Source organism: Herpailurus yagouaroundi, unplaced genomic scaffold, assembly GCF_014898765.1.
Source record: "Herpailurus yagouaroundi ecotype Mexico unplaced genomic scaffold, PumYag 160, whole genome shotgun sequence".
Lineage (NCBI taxonomy): Eukaryota > Metazoa > Chordata > Mammalia > Carnivora > Felidae > Herpailurus > Herpailurus yagouaroundi.
The window spans coordinates 7,030,648-7,048,487 of record NW_024412401.1 but is presented as its reverse complement, the minus strand read 5'-3'; the positions used below and the strand labels follow the sequence as shown (position 1 = coordinate 7,048,487).

The 17,840-nt window shown below is 40.8% G+C and overlaps 1 protein-coding gene across 7 annotated transcripts in view; it reads right to left on the bottom strand.

Annotated features, from left to right (window-relative positions):
• The window catches only part of ADAMTSL1 (ADAMTS like 1), an 885,520-nt gene that overhangs the window by 18,548 nt on the left and 849,132 nt on the right, over positions 1-17,840 (bottom strand). For 5 of the 7 annotated variants that reach the window (XM_040481337.1, XM_040481338.1, XM_040481336.1 and 2 more), the window contains 3 exons: positions 16,023-16,235; positions 14,217-14,397; positions 11,056-11,263 (listed from right to left, as the gene is read on the bottom strand). In XM_040481337.1, coding sequence (XP_040337271.1) covers positions 11,056-11,263; positions 14,217-14,397; positions 16,023-16,235 — 602 coding nt within the window. The other 2 variants (XM_040481341.1, XM_040481342.1) reach the window with 2 other exon arrangements.

Here is a 17,840-nt window from a genome sequence, read left to right as displayed (position 1 = left end):
GGATCCGGCTAACACTCCATTTACCTTGCTGGTACTACATGCCACACCCTAGCATTCTTCTGTACAACCAACCCACCTGCCAAGACAGGCATCTCTCCAAAGTAGCTCCTGCCCCATTGCTCCTGGCAGGCAGCCCTGGCAGGGACTGGTGCAACTCAAAAGTGACCTGGGAAGGGGGTGAATAATCCCTTTACACTGGTGTACCATAGTTTATGCACAGAGAGAAAGCCCTGTCCTTTGGTGTGCCTGCAGCTGTAGTAGAGGTTAATTTCAGACAGCTAGGCTAAGTGCCAGCCCCACCCATCAGCATGGCTACAGTGCCTGTAGCTGGGCCTCTGAACAAACTTAACCCTGCACAGTATATACACATTATGCAAAGCAGGTCATTGTAGCTGGCTGGCCTCCAGGCCAGTGTTACCCAGTAGTGTGTCCACAGTAATCACAGCTCAGCCACAACCAGAGGATGCATGCAGCTCCCACAAAGGGAATCCTTGGAGTAACTGGTTCTGATTACATTGGGGAATAGTGCTATAGGGAACCACAGTACCTCTTTTACAGAAAACCACTACTCTCAAGACCAGGAGACCTACCTAATACACAGAAATAAACAGAGTTAGACAAAATGAGACAGAGGAACAGTTCCTAAATGAAAGAACAAGACAAAACCACAGACAAAAAGCTAAATGAACCATCATAAGCAATATGTCTGATAAGGAGTTCAAAGTAATGGTGTGGTATGGGAGCCTAGGTGGCTCAGCTGAGCATCTGACTCGACTTCAGTTCAGGTCATGATCTCACTCACAGTCATGGGATTGAGCCCTGCATCAGGCTGAGCTGAACATGGAGCTTGCTTGGGATACTCTCTCTCCTTCTGCCCTTGCCCCTCCCCTGCTCATGTTCTGTCTCTCTCAAAAACAAAAAAACACCCCCCCCCCAAAAAAGACCCAACAACACAAAAGTACTGGTGGTAAAGATACTCACTAGACTTGAGAAAAGAGATTAATTCAGCAAGAATTTCAACAAAGAGACAGAAAATATAATAAAGCCCCACTCACTGAAATGAAGAATACACTAAAGTGAATCATCAGATTAGAAGATGCAGAAGAACTGTTCAGAGATCTGAAAGACAGGGTAATGGAAACAACCAAGCTGAATAGCAAAAATTAAAAACAAATGATAATAGGTTACAGATCCCAGGAGGGGGTAGACAGAAAACTTCCTAGACATCCAGATCTAGGAAGCAGAGAGATCCCTAAACAAGATGAACCTAAGGAGGTTCACACCAAGACATGCAATAATTAAAATGGCAAAGATTAAAGATAGAGAATCTTATAAGCACCAAGAAAAAAGTAAACTGTTACATACAAGGGAAATCTCATGAGGCTATCAGCTGATTTTTTAGCAGAAATTTTGCAGGCCTAAAGAAAGTGGCATGATATATTCAAAGTGCTGAAAGGAAAAAGTCCACCACAAAGAATACTTGGCAAGGTTATTATTCAGAATTGAAGGAGAGAGAGTTTTTCCAGACAAATTTTAAAAGAGTTCATCACCACTAAACCAGCCTTAGAAGAAATATTAAAGGGAATTTTTTAAGTGGGAAGAAGAGGCATGCTAGGAAAAAACTTCACTGGTGAAAGTGACCATATAGTAAAGGTGGTAGATTAATTACTTACAAAGCCAGTGAGGGGTTAAAACACAAAAGTAGTAAAAATCAGTTATACCTACTGAAGTTAGTTAAGAGATGCACAAAATAAAAAGATGTAAAATATGACATCATATACATAAAACAGGGAGGGGGAGAAAAAATTTAGTGGTTTTAGGATGTGTTTGAACATATAAGTGTCCGTGTCCGTCAAATTAGATTGCTATACACCTAAGATGTTACATATGGATTCAATGATAACTACAAAATAAAAACCTCTAATGTATACACAAAAAATAAAGAGAAAGGAATCCAAGCATAATACTGAAGAAAGCCATCAAACTATAGGGAAAGAGAACAGCAGAAGATGGAAGGAACAAAAAGAACAAAACAAAACAGCAATAAGTATATACCTATCAGTAACTAAATATAAAGGGACTAGATGCTCCAATCAAAAGACATAATGCAATTGAACGGATTTTAAAAAAGGAACAATCTATACGCTGCCTACAAGAGACTCACTTCAGACCAAAAAATATATGGACTGAAAGTGAAGGAATGGAAAAAGATCATCCATGCAAATGGAAACAAAACCAAACCAAACCACAAAAACCTAGGGTAACAGTACTTATATCAGACAAGATAGACTTTAAAACAGAGTGTAGCAAGAGACAAAGAAGGGTATAACATAATGATAAAGGGATCAGTTTGAGAAGAGGATATGACCATGGTAAATATCTACGTACCCAACATAGGAGCACCTCAATGTATAAAGCAAATATTAACAGACATTAAGGGAGAAATTGACAGTAATACAATAACATTAGGGGACTTTAACACCCCACTTACATCAATGGATAGATCATCCAGACTGAAAATCAACAAGGAAACAATGGCTTTGAATTACATTAGACCAGATGGGTCTAACAGACATACAGAACATTCCATTCAAAAACAGAATAACATATACTTTTTAAGTGCACATGGAACATTATCTAGGATAGATCATGCTAAGCCACAAAACAAGTCCCAATAAATTTTATAAGACTGAAATCAAATCATGCATCTTTTCCAGCCACAATGGTATGAAACTAGAAACCAATTACAATAAAAAAATGGAAAAAACACAAATACAAGAAGGCTAACCAATATGTTACTAAACACTAAATAGGTCAATGAATATAAAGAGGAAAATCAAACAATACACAAAGTTGAACGGAAATGGAAACTGTCCAAAATCTTTAAAACACAGTAAATGCAGTTCTAAGAGGGAAGTTGATAGCAATGTAGGCCTGTTATAAGAAATAAGAAAAGTCTTAATCTAACCTTATACCTAAAGAAACAGGGCTTTGTTATTTTTCTAAAGCTAGTACAAGTATAGCTATAATAACGATTAAAATAGAAATAAGTGAAGACTAAAAAAAAAAAAAAATAGAAAAGATCAAGAAAACCAAGAGCTGGTTTTTTTGAAAAGATAAAATTGATAAATCTCTACTTAGACTCATTAATAAAAGGATTCAAAATTAGAAACAAAAAAGAAATAACAACCAATATCACAGAAATATAAAGAATTATAAAGAGAATAATATGAAAAATTAGATGCCAACAAATTGGATAACTAGAAGAAATGGGTAAATTCCCCAAAACATAGTTTTCCAAAACTTAATCAGGAAGAAATAGAAAATTTGAACAGACCAATTACTAGTAATGAAATTGAATTTGGTAATCAAAAACTCCCAACAGAAAAAAGTCCAGGACCAGAGGTCTTCACAGGCAAATTCTACCAAACTTTTTAAGAAGAGTTAATACCCGGTCTTCTCAAACTACTCCAAAAAATAGAAGAGGAAGGAAAGTTTTCATATTCCATTAGGCCAGCATTACTCTGATACTGAAACCAGACAAAAGACATTACAAAAAAAGACAACTATAGGCCAACATTCCTGGGGATCATAGATGCAAAAATCCTCAAAAATATTAGCAAACCAAATTTAAAACTATATTAAAAAGGATCACTCACTACAATCAAGTGGGATTCATTCCAGAGATGCAAAGGGAGTTCAGTATTTCCAAGCACCAATATGATATATCACATTAAAAAGAGGAAGAATAAAAACCATACAATAATCTCAATAGATGCGGGAAAAACATTTTGCAAAATACAACATCCATTCATGATAAAAATGCTGAACAAAGTGGGTTTACAGGGAATACTTTAACATAATAAAGACAATATAAGAAAAACCCACGCTTAATATCATACTCCATGGTAAAAAACTGAAAGGTTTCCCTCTAAGATCAAAAACAAGTCAGAGATGTCCAATCCTACCACTTTTATTCAACCTAGTACTGGAAATCCTAGCTGCAGCAGAAAATAAAAAGAAATAATAGGAATAAAAATTGGTGAAGAAATACAACTGTCACTATTCACAGATGACATATAGTACTATACATAGAAAACCCTAAAGACTCCACCAAAAAACTCTTAGAATAAATAAATTCATTAAAGTTGCAGGATACAAAATTAATACACAGAAATTGGTTGCATTTCTATACACTGATAACAAGTAGCAGAAAGAAATATTAAGAAAACAATTTCATCAAAAAATATGTAAGAATAAATTTAACCAAGGAAGTGAAAGACCTCTACTCTGAAACTGACATTGAAGAAAGAAATTGAAGATGACATGAACAAATGGAAAGGCATACTATGCTCATACATTTAAAGAATATTGTTAAAATATTCATACCACCCAAAGCAATCTACAGATTAAATATAATCCCTACCCAAATATCAATAGTATTTTTCACAGAACTAGAATATTCCTAAAATTTGTATGGAACCACAAAAGACCTTGAATGTACAAAGCAATCTTGAGAGATAAGAGCAAAGCTGGAGGTATCACAATCCCTGATTTCAAGATATGCTACAAAGCCGTAACAATCAAAAACCAGTATAGTACTGGCACAAAAATAGACATGAGGTTAATGGAACAGGATAGAGAGGATAGGAATAAACCCACACTTACATGGTCAATTTACAACAAGGAATGCAAGCATGTACGATGGGGGAAAATACGGTCTTTTCAATAAATGGTGCTGGAAAAAGTGGACTGCTACTTGCAAAAGCATGAAACTGGGCCACTTTTTATACCATACACAAAAATAACCTCAAAATGGCTTAAAGACATAAATTTGAGACCTGAAACTGTAAAACTCCTTAAAGAAAATGTAGGCAGTAATCGCTTGGGCATCAGCCTTAGGAATATATTTATGAATACGTATCCTTAGTCAAGGGAAAGGAAAGCAAAAATAAACTATCGAGATTATACCAAACTAAAAAGCTTTTGCACAGCTAAGAAAGCCATCAACAAAACAAAAAGGCAACCTAGTGAATGGGAGAAGTTATTTGTAAATAACATATCCAATAAGGGTTTAATATCCAACATATATAAAGAACTTATGCAATTCAACACATACACACAAAATCCAATGAAAAAATGGGCAGAGAACCTGAATAGACATTTTTCCAAAGAATAAATACAGATGCCCCAAAGACACACAAAAAGATGCTCAACATCATTAATCAGGTAAATGCAAATCAAATCAAAACAATGAGATATCACCTCACACCTGTCATAATAGCTAGTATGAAAAAGACAAGAAATAACAAGTTTTGGCAAAGAAGTGGAGAAAGGGAGCCCTTGTGCACTGCTGCTGAGAATGTAAACTGGTGTAACTATTGCAGAAAACAGTATAGGAGAACATCAAAAAATTAAAAACAAATGCCACGTAATCCAGTAATTCCACTATTGGGTATTTACCCGAAGAGCATGAAAACTCTAATTCAAAAAGAAGTATGCACCTCTATATTTGTTGTAGAATTATTTACAGTAGCTAAGATATGGAATCAACCCAAGTGTCCACTGATAGATGAATGACAGATAGATAGACAGACAGATAATGGGTTATTACTCAGCCATAAAAAAACAGTGAAATCTTGCCATTTGCAACAACATGGACAGACATAGAAGATATTATGCTAGGTGAAATAAGTGAGGTAGAGAAAGATAGATGCTATTTGATTCCACTTACATGTGGAATCTAGAAAACAAATACAGAGACACTTAAATACAAACTGTTGGTTGCCAGAGGGGAGGTGAGTGAGGTGATGGGTGACATAGGTGAAGGGCATTAAGAAGTACAAACTTTCGGTTATAAAATACATAAATCATAGAGATGAAAAGTACCTCACAAAGGAATATAGTCAGCAATATTGTAATAATGTATGGTGACAGCTGGTGACTGCATTTATTGTGCTGAGCACTGAGTAATGTATAGAATTGTGGGATCACTATGTTCTACACCTGAAGCTAAATGACATTGCATGTCATCTATACTTAAGTAATAAAAAATAAAATAGAAAAAAAGTGGGTACAGAGGGAATGTATCTTAGCATAATAAAGGCCCTATATGACAAGCCCATAGGAAACATCATTCTCAATGGTGAAAAGCTGAAAGCCTTTCCTCCAAGATCAGAAACAAGACAAAAATGCCCACTTTTGCCACTTTTATTCAATGTAGTATAGGAAGTCCTAGTCATAGCAATTAGCCAAGAGAAAGAAATAAAAGGCATCCAAGTTGGAAAGAAGTAAAACTGTTAATATTTGAAGATGACATTTTATATAGAAAATCCTAAAGAGCATCAAAAACCTGTTAGAATAATAAACCAATTCAGTAAAGTTGTAGGATATAAAATCAGTACAAAAGGTCTGTTGTATTTCTAGACTAATAATAAACTGTCTGAGAAATTAAAATCATCCCATTTACAATTGCATCAAAAAGAAAATTGGGGCTCCTGGGTGGCTCAGTCGGTTAAGTGTCCGACTTCAGCTCAGGTCACGATCTCGCGGTCCGTGAGTTCGACCCCGCTTCGGGGTCTGTGCTGACAGCTCAGAACCTGGAGCCTGTTTCCGATTCTGTGTCTCCCTCTCTCTCTGACCTTCCCCCGTTCATGCTCTGTCTTTCTCTGTCTCAAAAATAAATAAACGTTAAAAAAAAAAAAAAAAAAGAAAATATCTAGGAATAAATTTACCCAAGGTGTTAAAGACCTGTAAACTGAAAAACTGTAAGACATTAATGAAAGAAATTGAAAAAGACACAAGTAGAAAGATACTCTGTGTTTGTGGATTGGATGAATCAATATAGTTAAGATGTTCATACTACTCAAAGCCATCTACAGATTAAATGCAATCCTTGTCAAAATTCCAATGGCATTTTCACAGAAAAAAAAAGTCTTAAAATTTGTATGTAACCACAAAAGACCCCAAATAGCCAAAGCAATCTTGAGAGAACACAAGCTGGAGGCATAATGCTCCCTATTTTCAAACTACTATAAAGCTATAGTAATCAAAACAATATAGTTTGGCATAAAACCAGACACATAGGTCAGTGGAACAGAACAGAGAGCTCAGAATTAGATCCATGCATATATGCTCAATTAATTTATGTCAAAGGAACCAAGAATATACAATGGAGAAAGGATAGTCTCTTCAATAAATGGTGCTGAGAAAACTGGATAGCCAAGTGGAGAACAGTGAAATTGGACTACTCTTGCACCATACACAGAATTTCACTACAAGTGGATTAAAGACTTGTACCTAAGTCCTGAAATTATAAAACTCCTAGGAGAAAACATAGGCAATAAGCTCTTTAACATCATTCTTGGGAAAAAAATAAATAATAAATAAACGTTTTAAAAGTTTATTTTGGGAAAGAGCCAGCAAGCAAGTGGGTAGGGGCAGAGAGAGGGAGAGACAGAGACTCCCAGGCAGGTTGTGTACTGTCAGCGCAGAGCCTGATGCGGGGCTCAAACTCCCGAACCATGAGATCATGACCTGAGCTGAAGTCAGAGGCTTAACTGACTAAGCCTCCCAGGAGCCCCAGCAATTATATTTTGAATCTGACATGAAAAGCAAAGACAACATAAGCAGAAGTAAATAAGTGGGACTACATTAGCAAAGAAAACCATTAAGAAAATAAAAAGGCAACCTACTGAGTGGGAGAATATATCATTTATCTGATAAGGGGTTAGTATCCAAAATACATAAAGCACTTTTACAACTCAATAGCAGAAAATCAAACAATCCAATTTAAAAAAGGTAGAGGATCTGAATAGACGTTTTCCACAAGAAGACATACAGATGGCCAACAGGAACATGAAATGTGCTCAAGATCACCAGGCATCAGTGAATTGCAAATCAAAACCACGATGAGATATGACCTCACACCTGTTAGAATAGCTAATATCAAAAAGGCAAGAAATAACAAGCGTTGGTGAGGATGTGGAGAAAAAGGAACCACTGTGCATTGCTGGTGAGAATGTAAATTGGTACAACTACCATGAACACCAGTATGTAGGTTCCTCAAAAATTAAAAAGAGAACTACCATGTCAACCAGCAATTCTATGTCTAGGTATTTATTAAAAAATGAAAACACTAACTTGGAAGGGTATATGCACCCCCATGCTCATTGAAGCATTATTTATAATAGCCAAGATACGGAAACAACGTAAGTGTCCATCAGTGGATGAATGGATAAAGAAAATATGGTGTACACACACACACATACACACAGAGAGAGAGAGAGAGAGAGAGAGAGGAGAGAGAGAGAGGAGAGAGAGAGAGAGAGAGAGAGAGAGAGAGAGGAATATTATTTATCCAAAAAAAGAATGACATCTTGCCATTAGTGATGACATGTAAAGGCCTTGAGGGCATAAGTCAATTAAGGCAGACAGACAAAGACAAATACTGTGTGGTTTCATATGTGGACTCTAAACAAAACCTCCCCCAGCCATAAGAAGTACAGAAAATAGACTGTTGATTGCCAGAGGTGGGGATAGGTGAAGTATGTGAAGGCTGTCAAAAGGTACAGCCTTCCAGTTATAAATATGGCATGCAGATGTAAGGTACAGCATAGTGACTATAGTTAATGCTACTGTATTGCATATTTGAAAGTTGCTAAGAGTTGATCTTAAAGTCTCCATCACAAGAATTTTTTTTTCTAATTAGGTATGGTGGCAGTTGTTAGACTTATTGTGGGGATTATTTTGCAATGTATACAAATATCAAATCATATGTTGTACACCTGAAAATATAATGACATGCATCAATTATACCTCAGGAAAAAAATTCTTTATCTAAAGCTCTACTTCCAGACCTGTCATATCAGAATTTGCATTTTTAACAAGATCCACATTAAGAATAAATCCAGGTTAAAGATTTAATGATTCACATTAAAGCTTGAGATCTACTTGCCTACAAGGTTTTAGAAGAAGGGGATGAGAGTGTTTGAGGGAAAGGAAGGGGGAAGGACCTTTTTTTCCTCTCTTTTAGAAAAAGTAATCACTGAGAATGATCAACGTGCACAATGTATGTCCTCTTCAGTGACCTCAGTGATACAATGCAAAACATCTCCCCCGTGTGTAGCCAGATCTGTTCCCAATTGTAATTTCACAAACTGCCAGTGAGCCTGGAGGGCCTAGAAGCAGTAAGCCTTGGGCTGAATGAAAGCTAGCAGAAGTGGGCTTTTCCAGGTAAGAGAAAGATGATATCCCCCAGGCATCAGAGCAAAAGGGAGCTCATGCCTCTTTAATTATGAAGCACATACATTAGGTCACTAGAAATAAGGGAGGGCTGGTAAAGGTGCCAAAAAGGAGACTCAGGCCGAGTGTGTTGATTGGCCAGTGCTGAGATTATCCCAGGACTCACCTGGGACAGGAATGGCTTATGCAAGTGCATGGCCAGATTTCCTCCAAATGACATTTGATCTTCGTTAGAGATGGCTACAGCATATATTAACTTCACGGGAAATTCCAAGTGATTGTTTTCCAAAGAACACACCTCGGGGTGGGGATGGAGGAACATGAAGGCAGTAATGTGCAGAGAGCCAGTTCCAACAAGTTTCAAGTTCCTAGCTGCCCAAGATGTTCAGGTACATTAGTTCACACAGTTACACAAAGAATTAAGAGCCTTGTGGTGGTTTTGGGGTGTTCTAGCACGCCATGCTTAATGGCATGTTTCAGATACCAACCAGTCACGAACTATGCCTGACCAATCAGAGTGGTTATCCTGTCCATAGTGTCAGCCTCTGACAAACAATACTTGTTACCACATAGTTAGTGGGGTGGGTACTAGCTGATTATCAGCCTAGGCAGGCAGCTTTTAGATGCTAAGTCAGTCCTCAGGAGGTTTTGAACACACACTTTGAAAGGAACAGAACATATGCAAATATGTTATTTCCCCCAAGCACCACACTCGATTGTTTTCATCCCCCACCACCCCCAACAACATTCTAAAACAGAGAAGGGGTCAGAGGAGTAGGAAAACTACTTTGGCTAAATAGAGACCCTATGCATCTGCACTGGGGAAAGCCTAGGCCTCTAATTATAGTGGGAATTTCTGACTAATGCTCAGTCCTACCTGATTCAGAAATGATGCGAGAACAATGGCCAAGTGACTATCAGTGCCTCCAGGGTGGCTTCCATCACGGCATAGTGTCTGTCATTGCTCAGGTTTGTTCTTTCCCACCGAGAATCTTCAGTTCGTGTTGATTTTTATAGTCATGACTAAACATAAAATTTCCTCTCCAAATGGAGAGAGTCCTGTGGTTCCTTCCTATATCTAGAAGAGGCCCCATCCCTCCTGGGGTCCAATGAGCCTGCATTGTTGCAGTGTGTTAAGCTAACCTAGGACTTTCTTGGCTGTCCTCTGGCTGAGAATTGAGAAGGGAGTTGGTGGTTCCAAAGCGATCCAGCCTAGGCTTCAACTCTTCTTGGCTTGGAATAGGGGTTCTCTACTATGGCTGCACCCCAGAATCTCCTGCATAGTTTCTAAAACTTGCCCATGCTCAGATCCCGCCTCTGAACAACTGACTTAGAATCTCGGGGAGGTGCAGCCTGGACATTGGTCTTTTAAAGAAGTTTCTCAAGTGATTCTGTGTATCCCAGTTGAGAACCCCTGGCCCAGAATAAGACTGCAGTCCCCGCATGGATCTCATCAGAGTTTTAAATCATCAGCCTCAGCACAGATAGTGAGGAGAGGTGGCCTTACAGAAAATGAGTCTGAAGAAAGGGGTGCTGAGGGTTCGCTGATGGCCTCAGAAAGGGAAGACCTCGGGGGGGGGGGGGGGGGAAATCGGGAAATCAATAGGAAAACCGTAATGGCTGTGGGAGGTGTGTCTGACAAGAATGAGCAGAAACTGTAAGCTTTAGGATGGATACTGGGCAGGTGAGTTGATTGACAGATGGGATGTGAAAGGTCTGACATCACAGAGAATGTGGCAGTGGTTGCATTTTACTTCCTACTTTGGCAGCGTCCATGCTTTTAGATTTATCTGTCAAATGAAATCCTCTCACCTGGCCCCAGCTGGAGAAGGCCCACTCCACGCAGAGCTGTTGGTTACAGGCCTGGGTGTCTACTGGCCGTTTGGCAAGCTGGGTACACATGTCATTGGACACAGGAGTGGAGATTCCAGAGGCTTTCAGCTTCTGGCAGGTCACCCGGCGGGTCTGGACACCTCCCCCACAGCTCCGCGTACAGGCAGACCAGGAGGTCACCATCCACCTGGGGAGAGCGAGAAGAATCAGGGCAGCTGCTGAGGGTCAGGCCTTGGACAGAGGAATGATGCCATATGTTCTCAGAAAAAGAGCCTGTACATCCCTCTGTTCTTATCACACAGCTACTAGTACTTTTCCAAGGTATACATGGAAGACTGAAAATGGTCCCCCAAAAGAATCTACATCAAATTCCTGTAAATGTTACCATATTTGGACAAAGGGTCTTTAAAGGTATAATTAAGGACTTTGAGATGAGATTATCCTACATTCACTGTCATCACAAATGTCCTTATAAGAGAAAGACAGAAATTAAAGAAGAGGAGGAGACCGTGCGACCACAGAGGCAGAGGCCGGAGTGATGTGGCCACAAGTCACAGGATGCCCGGAGCCACCAGAAGTTGCAAGGCTCGAGGAAGCTGCAAGGAGTGCACCTCTGCTGACATCTTGATCTTGGACTTCTGGCCTTCAAAAGTATGAGAGAATAAATGTCTTTTCCTTTAAGCCACCGTGTTTGTGTTAATTTGTAATGGTAGCCGCAGGAAGCAAAGAATCTTTGGAAATTGACTACAAAGCATCTTGAAAGAGTAGTCTGAAGATCAGTGGTCTCAGCCTGACCCTGGTCCCAAAAGCCGTGAGCCTGCAGGTAGAACTCTCTGAGCAGACAGTCCTTTAGGTAGTTACACTGCACTGGAGTTGTGGTACTTCCTAAAGCCATCCAAGTGTGTGACAGAAGAGGGCCGGTTTCCTAGGGAAGTCAGACCCAAACTGTGCCACTTCCTGACCCAGGCAGTAATCTGGCTCTCACTGAAGTCGACACTTTATCTGCTGGTACTCACTGTATTTTCTCCCTTGCCTTAACCCACATGCCACTGGATTTTGTTTCATCCCTGAGAAACATGCAAAATTTATTCTAGCTTTCTGGAGCAGTCTCCCACCTCTCCCCTCCGTGGGTCACAGTTCTATAGGTCTTACACCTCTTCGAGGGCTGCACGTGGCAAATGTAGTTCCTCTCAGAATGTTCTCTTCCAACTACAATTGGGATCCTTAGAGGGGAGATTGACTGAGACTGTGCAAATGGCCTTTCTCATCAAGCCAAGCTGTAATCCAGTAAACACTCTGAAATCCTCGGTCCATATATAAACCTGTAGGGGCTCTCTGTGCATGTTTGCACTGTTAGTTCTCAAAGAGAAGGGGAAGGGGGCACAGTTTGGGGGAAAATAGCGAGAAAAGACCTGGTGCTTTCCAGCCATTTTATTCAATCTAGGGAATAACCAATCAAATACCCACCCACCAAAACATTCTTTGGTTTTACTGCCCGAGAAAAAGTTTATCTAAATGAAACGGCTGACTAGCTACCTGGGTCAAAGCAGGACCTCCCAGCCCTATTCAAAGACAACCACGGCGATACTTGTTTGTGTTCAAAGAAGGCTACTGAAGTGCCTGAGAGGCCTGGCAGGGAAACTAGTCAAAGGTAAGCCTGTGGCCACTTCCTACTCCAGTGGCGCCACATCTGGCTCTCAGGAGAGGCAAGTAGCAGAGACAGGGAGCACATTCCTCTTGAATCTGGATCTGTGACTTATTTAGTTTGGTGGAACTTCCCTGCTCCATTTGCCCTGGAGAGAGATGACTGAATGCAGATTTCCAACCCACAGGAGCAGAGCCACTTAGGAATCAGGCACGAGGTGTTTTAAAGCTCCTGGGGGCACTGAAACCCAAGCAGACATGGCCATTATTTCATTTGCAGAAGTAAATGAGGCTGATTGATTCTGACCATCACCACAGCAAATCAAAAAGTCCTTGGCATGTCCAAGACGTCGTCTTCATTTCAAATAGCTTGGCGAGGGCAGTCTTCCAGCCTCTTACATCCCCGGTGAATGTCAGGCCTGCATTTCAATCAACTTTTATTTCCAAATATACATTTCAGCAATTTTTCAGGAGCTGGGATGGGGGGTTTGAGAAAGGAGAGGGACGGCTATGTTACAGTTCAGGAAGGGTATAAAAGGACATTAATCATTCCCATGGAAACCTTCCCGTCAGCAAGTCAAACTGCTGATATTAATGAGCGTGTTTCATATTTCATTGAGTCTCTCCTGGTTTCAGCTGCTCCTTATGACTCAGCTGGCAAAACACAAAGCGGTTGCCTAAGTAGTATATGAAAGTCCCACAGATAGGTGCTAAAGGGCCACTGCAAGGCCCAGCCAAGTCCCCCCAGGCTTGGGGTGCCATGCTGGTGCCAACTCTAAACCCATCCATTATCCCTTTAACTACTGCCTGCAAACTGGGGGTAGGGTGCTCTGTGCGACTCACAGCTTCTCTAAGCTGTAAGAGGCAGAGAGGGTGGGTGTCATTCTGAGACAAGATGCTGAGAATGTATATCCAACAGTGAGGTGACTATAGAAAATGAAGATTTATTGTGACTTCAGCAAGATGCAACCCTTCAAAGACAAGGCTAGGGTAAGATTTCCTCACCTAAACTGGAGTACTGATTAGCACAGTTTTTGAAGTTAGAAGATAGGGGAGGGGCTAGGGTTGAGGTCAGTAATTCCTATCTCCTCAGCACCTCAACTGCAAACACATTTCTCCTCTTACAAACAAACTGGAGAGCCCGTTTCTTAATGCAGGATGCAAGCTAGCTCTTGCTAGGGCCTGGGATGCTCCTGTTCTCTGAACAGATCCTCTCGGGCACTTGGGACAACCAGATAGCCCTTAGCCGGCCGAGTGGTAAGGGAATAAACTGCCGAGGGAGGAGGCCCATCCTGAGGGATATCTTCTGCACAGTGGAGAGGCCTGACAAGTCTGTACCTAGAGAAAAGAACAGTGTCTTGGATGGCAGGCCCCCTTGCCGGCACTCCGTGTCTCTCCCTGTGCAGTGCTGGACAAAGGCTAGCCACCAAGTTGGCTAGAAGACAGGGCCCAGCCTTGGGGTTGGGGAGCCCCGAGCCAGTATCTGCCACACTCACCGAGAAGGGCAGTCTCTCCGATTGCATGCAATGGGCTGCACGGCAGGGCGCACCTTCCCTGCACAGTGGGTGGGGTTGACCTCTGTGCTGTTCAGGAGGCACCTCAGGCGGGGTTGCTGAACGCCCCTGTTACCGCAGGAGGCTGAGCAGGTTGCCAGTCTGTCCACGGACCACCAGTAATCTGTCACAGGAGGAGGATCAGAGGTGAAAAGAAGACTGCATTATTGCCCATGCTCTGTGGGCACGAATTGTTATGAATGAGGCTCTGTCAGTGGGCTCCATTCCCAACTTATGCAGGCAAGTGGCATCATCTCCAGGAGACTCAGTTGGCTTATCCGTAAAGGGAGTACAAAGCCTCTACCCTGTGAAGTTATTGTGAGCACCAGATATAATGAAGGGAAAGGGCCTAGCCCAGCACCTGGCGCCCAAAGAGTATTTAGAATCAGTGCCTCTGGTCCTTAATATTTTTAAGCACACTTCCAAAGTGCTTTTTCTTCCTAGTGGTTCAGCAGAAAGTGACTTTATTTTTCAACAAAGAGATATAAAAATATCACAAATAACTAACACTCATATTTATATGTGCACGTTTGCGTTGGACTTTGTAGATGTTACTCAAATGAAAAAAAACCCAGAGAGTTTTTTTCCAGAGAGTACTCTGGACATGAGACAATGACGTAAGGGAGAAATTCAATTTCTTTGGATTTTCTTTTTGGGGGTCTGGGACTCACTGGTAGAAAAGCTGTTAAAAATAACTGCGGGCTGGTAAATTGGGAGTGCTTATTTGCAAGGTCGTATATTACAAATCTTGCAGATAGGCACTGGCTTCTGGTTTTCAGCAGAGAATGGCTGGTTGGCAAGAAAATGGAACATTTACTTTCCTGTCTTGAAAGCCAAATGGCAGGGGAGGATGTTTAAGGGGAAAACCCATTTGCTCAGAAAAATCTCCCTCCTCATGTGCTACACTGGCACAAAATTCTGTCCCTTCCCACAGAATACTCCATTTTAGAATGCATGCAAAAGAATTTTGCTTTCCCTTAAAATAATCACACACAGGCCACAGGTTAGAACTAGCCTACAGGAAACTTGAAAGCCTCACTTACTTTCTATTTAACATGGCCCACTTTGGGTTTATTTCTCACTGTTTTGGGCTCATTCACAACGCTTTCTTGGTGCAGCTAATGCCAAGCCCCTCCCAAGGGCTTTCTGACCCGCCTGTGTTCCTGGAAGATTAATGCATGAGCCATCCAGTCTGTCTTTGATGGGGCCACAAGAAAGGTGCCTGCAAAACACTTAGCACGTGACTGCAGTTTAAGACTCTTTCGGACGATAAGCAGGTACTGGCACTGGCTTGAATCTCCAGGAGAGGAGGCAATAACCAAGCAGTTCTGATCAAGAGGTTATTTTTTAACAAAACCTACAGAGAAAACTTGCACATGTGTGTTTGCATGCACACGTGTGTGTGTCTGTGTGTGTTTCTTACTAAACAAGCATAAATGAAACTTTTTTTTTTTTTTTTTGACTCTGATATATCATGGTGTTTCTTTGGTCCACGGCAGCACCAACATTGTGAGGCAGAAGGGCCCATTTATGAAAGCAGCACTGACTTTTCCAGATTCTGCTGGGACGGAGCCTGGTGGCTCTTCTGAAGGGCCTCATTGTATGGAAACATGATTCAGCTTTGACTTTCATGCTCTAGGAACCACTGGAGATCAGAAATAATTTAGTTCTATTAGATAATTAGATTCTCAGGTCAACTTTCTTGTTCAAACAATAAGCCCAGCACCCAAAGCCTGCAGGGTTTCTTACCTTGGATCACCAAAGAGGCTTTTTGCACAAGCATTCCTGCCTCATTCTGTGCAAGGCAGCTGAATTCCCCTTGGGACCCGCCACTAAGATTTGCAACCTGGAGAATCTGTCCAGCTGCCAATATATGATGTGTCAGTCCTGGGACAGTGGCAACTGGCTGACCACCATGGAACCAGGTGATATTTGGGGTAGGATGACCTTTGATGGGACAGCCTAGAAGGAGAAGAGAAGAGAGAGAAGCCATTAATAAAGCCAAGAGGGACATATTCCTGACAAGTTCTTTTAGTGTCTCTGTGGCTCTAGAAGCCATACATGCAGTGTAGCCCCCTTACCAGTGGCATTTTTCTTTTGCTTGCTATTTCCAAGCAAATAGATGTTTTTATTCTCTGGAATTCTGGGAAGGTGACTATTATTCATTCAATTAAGTAAAAATTCTCAGAGAATACAAACTGCTTATTTCTATGTCCTTGTAATTAACCTTTAAAAAATGAAGCAGTTAATATTCACTCATTGAAAAAATTTTCAAGTTAATTAGTTCCTACACTGATTTTCTACTGGAAGAAATCACTTCTTCAAATGTAGTGAGTTGGAAAAGATGCTACATAGTAACAGTAATCAATTTAATTGGTAAAAGTCTAGTATCTGCTACCATTTTACTCTTTATGTGATTTTCAAGCCAAAAATTTTTTTTTTCAACGTTTATTTATTTTTGCGACAGAGAGAGACAGAGCATGAACGGGGGAGGGGCAGAGAGAGAGGGAGACACAGAATAGGAAACAGGCTCCAGGCTCCGAGCCATCAGCCCAGAGCCTGACACGGGGCTCGAACTCACGGACCGCGAGATCGTAACCTGGCTGAAGTCGGACGCTTAACCGACTGCGCCACCCAGGCGCCCCCAAGCCAAAATTTTTTAACAGACTCTAGGAAAGCAATTGTAAACACCAATTTCATTTTTCTATCAGTCAAGAACCTTGGCCTTCTAACAGCTCTTACCAAGCCTGCATTTAGACATGTATGATATTCTAATTATCTACATAGTCATTAAACATACTTTGATACATTAAAATTCCAAAATATTAAGCTTAGATATTATGTCTACTCAAGCTTTTGTAGCATAGAATTATTAAAGTAAACTGATTGCTGCTGTGAGAAAAACCTAATTTTCTTTAAATTCAGAGTACTCGCTGAATTTGCTGTTGTGTCCTCAACAACTTAGCTTCCACAGAAAATTTATTTAGAAGCTCAAAACACATGGTAAACCAGTCAAAATTAAAGATACTGGCAGTTTTCCCTCAATTTAGTTACAGAAGTAACGATTTTGCACCTACTGTTCTGGGGATAGATAAGACAGTGATGGTTATCTTCCTTCTTGCAAGGAGATCCTAGCTGGTATTGAATAAGAAACAAAGCACACTAATAAAACTGAGATGTAAGGCAGAAAATGAGGAGATCTGTGAGACAAGAGAATGGCCACCTGCAATGGCCACCTATGGATCTGTAAGAGAAGGAATTTTCCAATGTTGTCTTCTTTTCTATTCCGGGGTCAACACTATTAGAATTTATACTAGGAGGCAGAGCTAACACAGGGAAGGTCCTTAGAGATGATCTAGCCTACATGCCAGAGGAGGAAACTGAGGCCCAACGATGTTAAGATACTTTCCCACGATTAAGTGGCAGCCTTTCTGATTCCTTGCCTTGTGTTCTTTCCTTTCTATCTGACACTTGTATAGCTGCACACCAGCAAATTACTTAGCCTCCCTGTTATCTCTTTGCTTTGTCTGCTCATTCCTTTTGTCTCCTAATGCCCTAATTTCATAT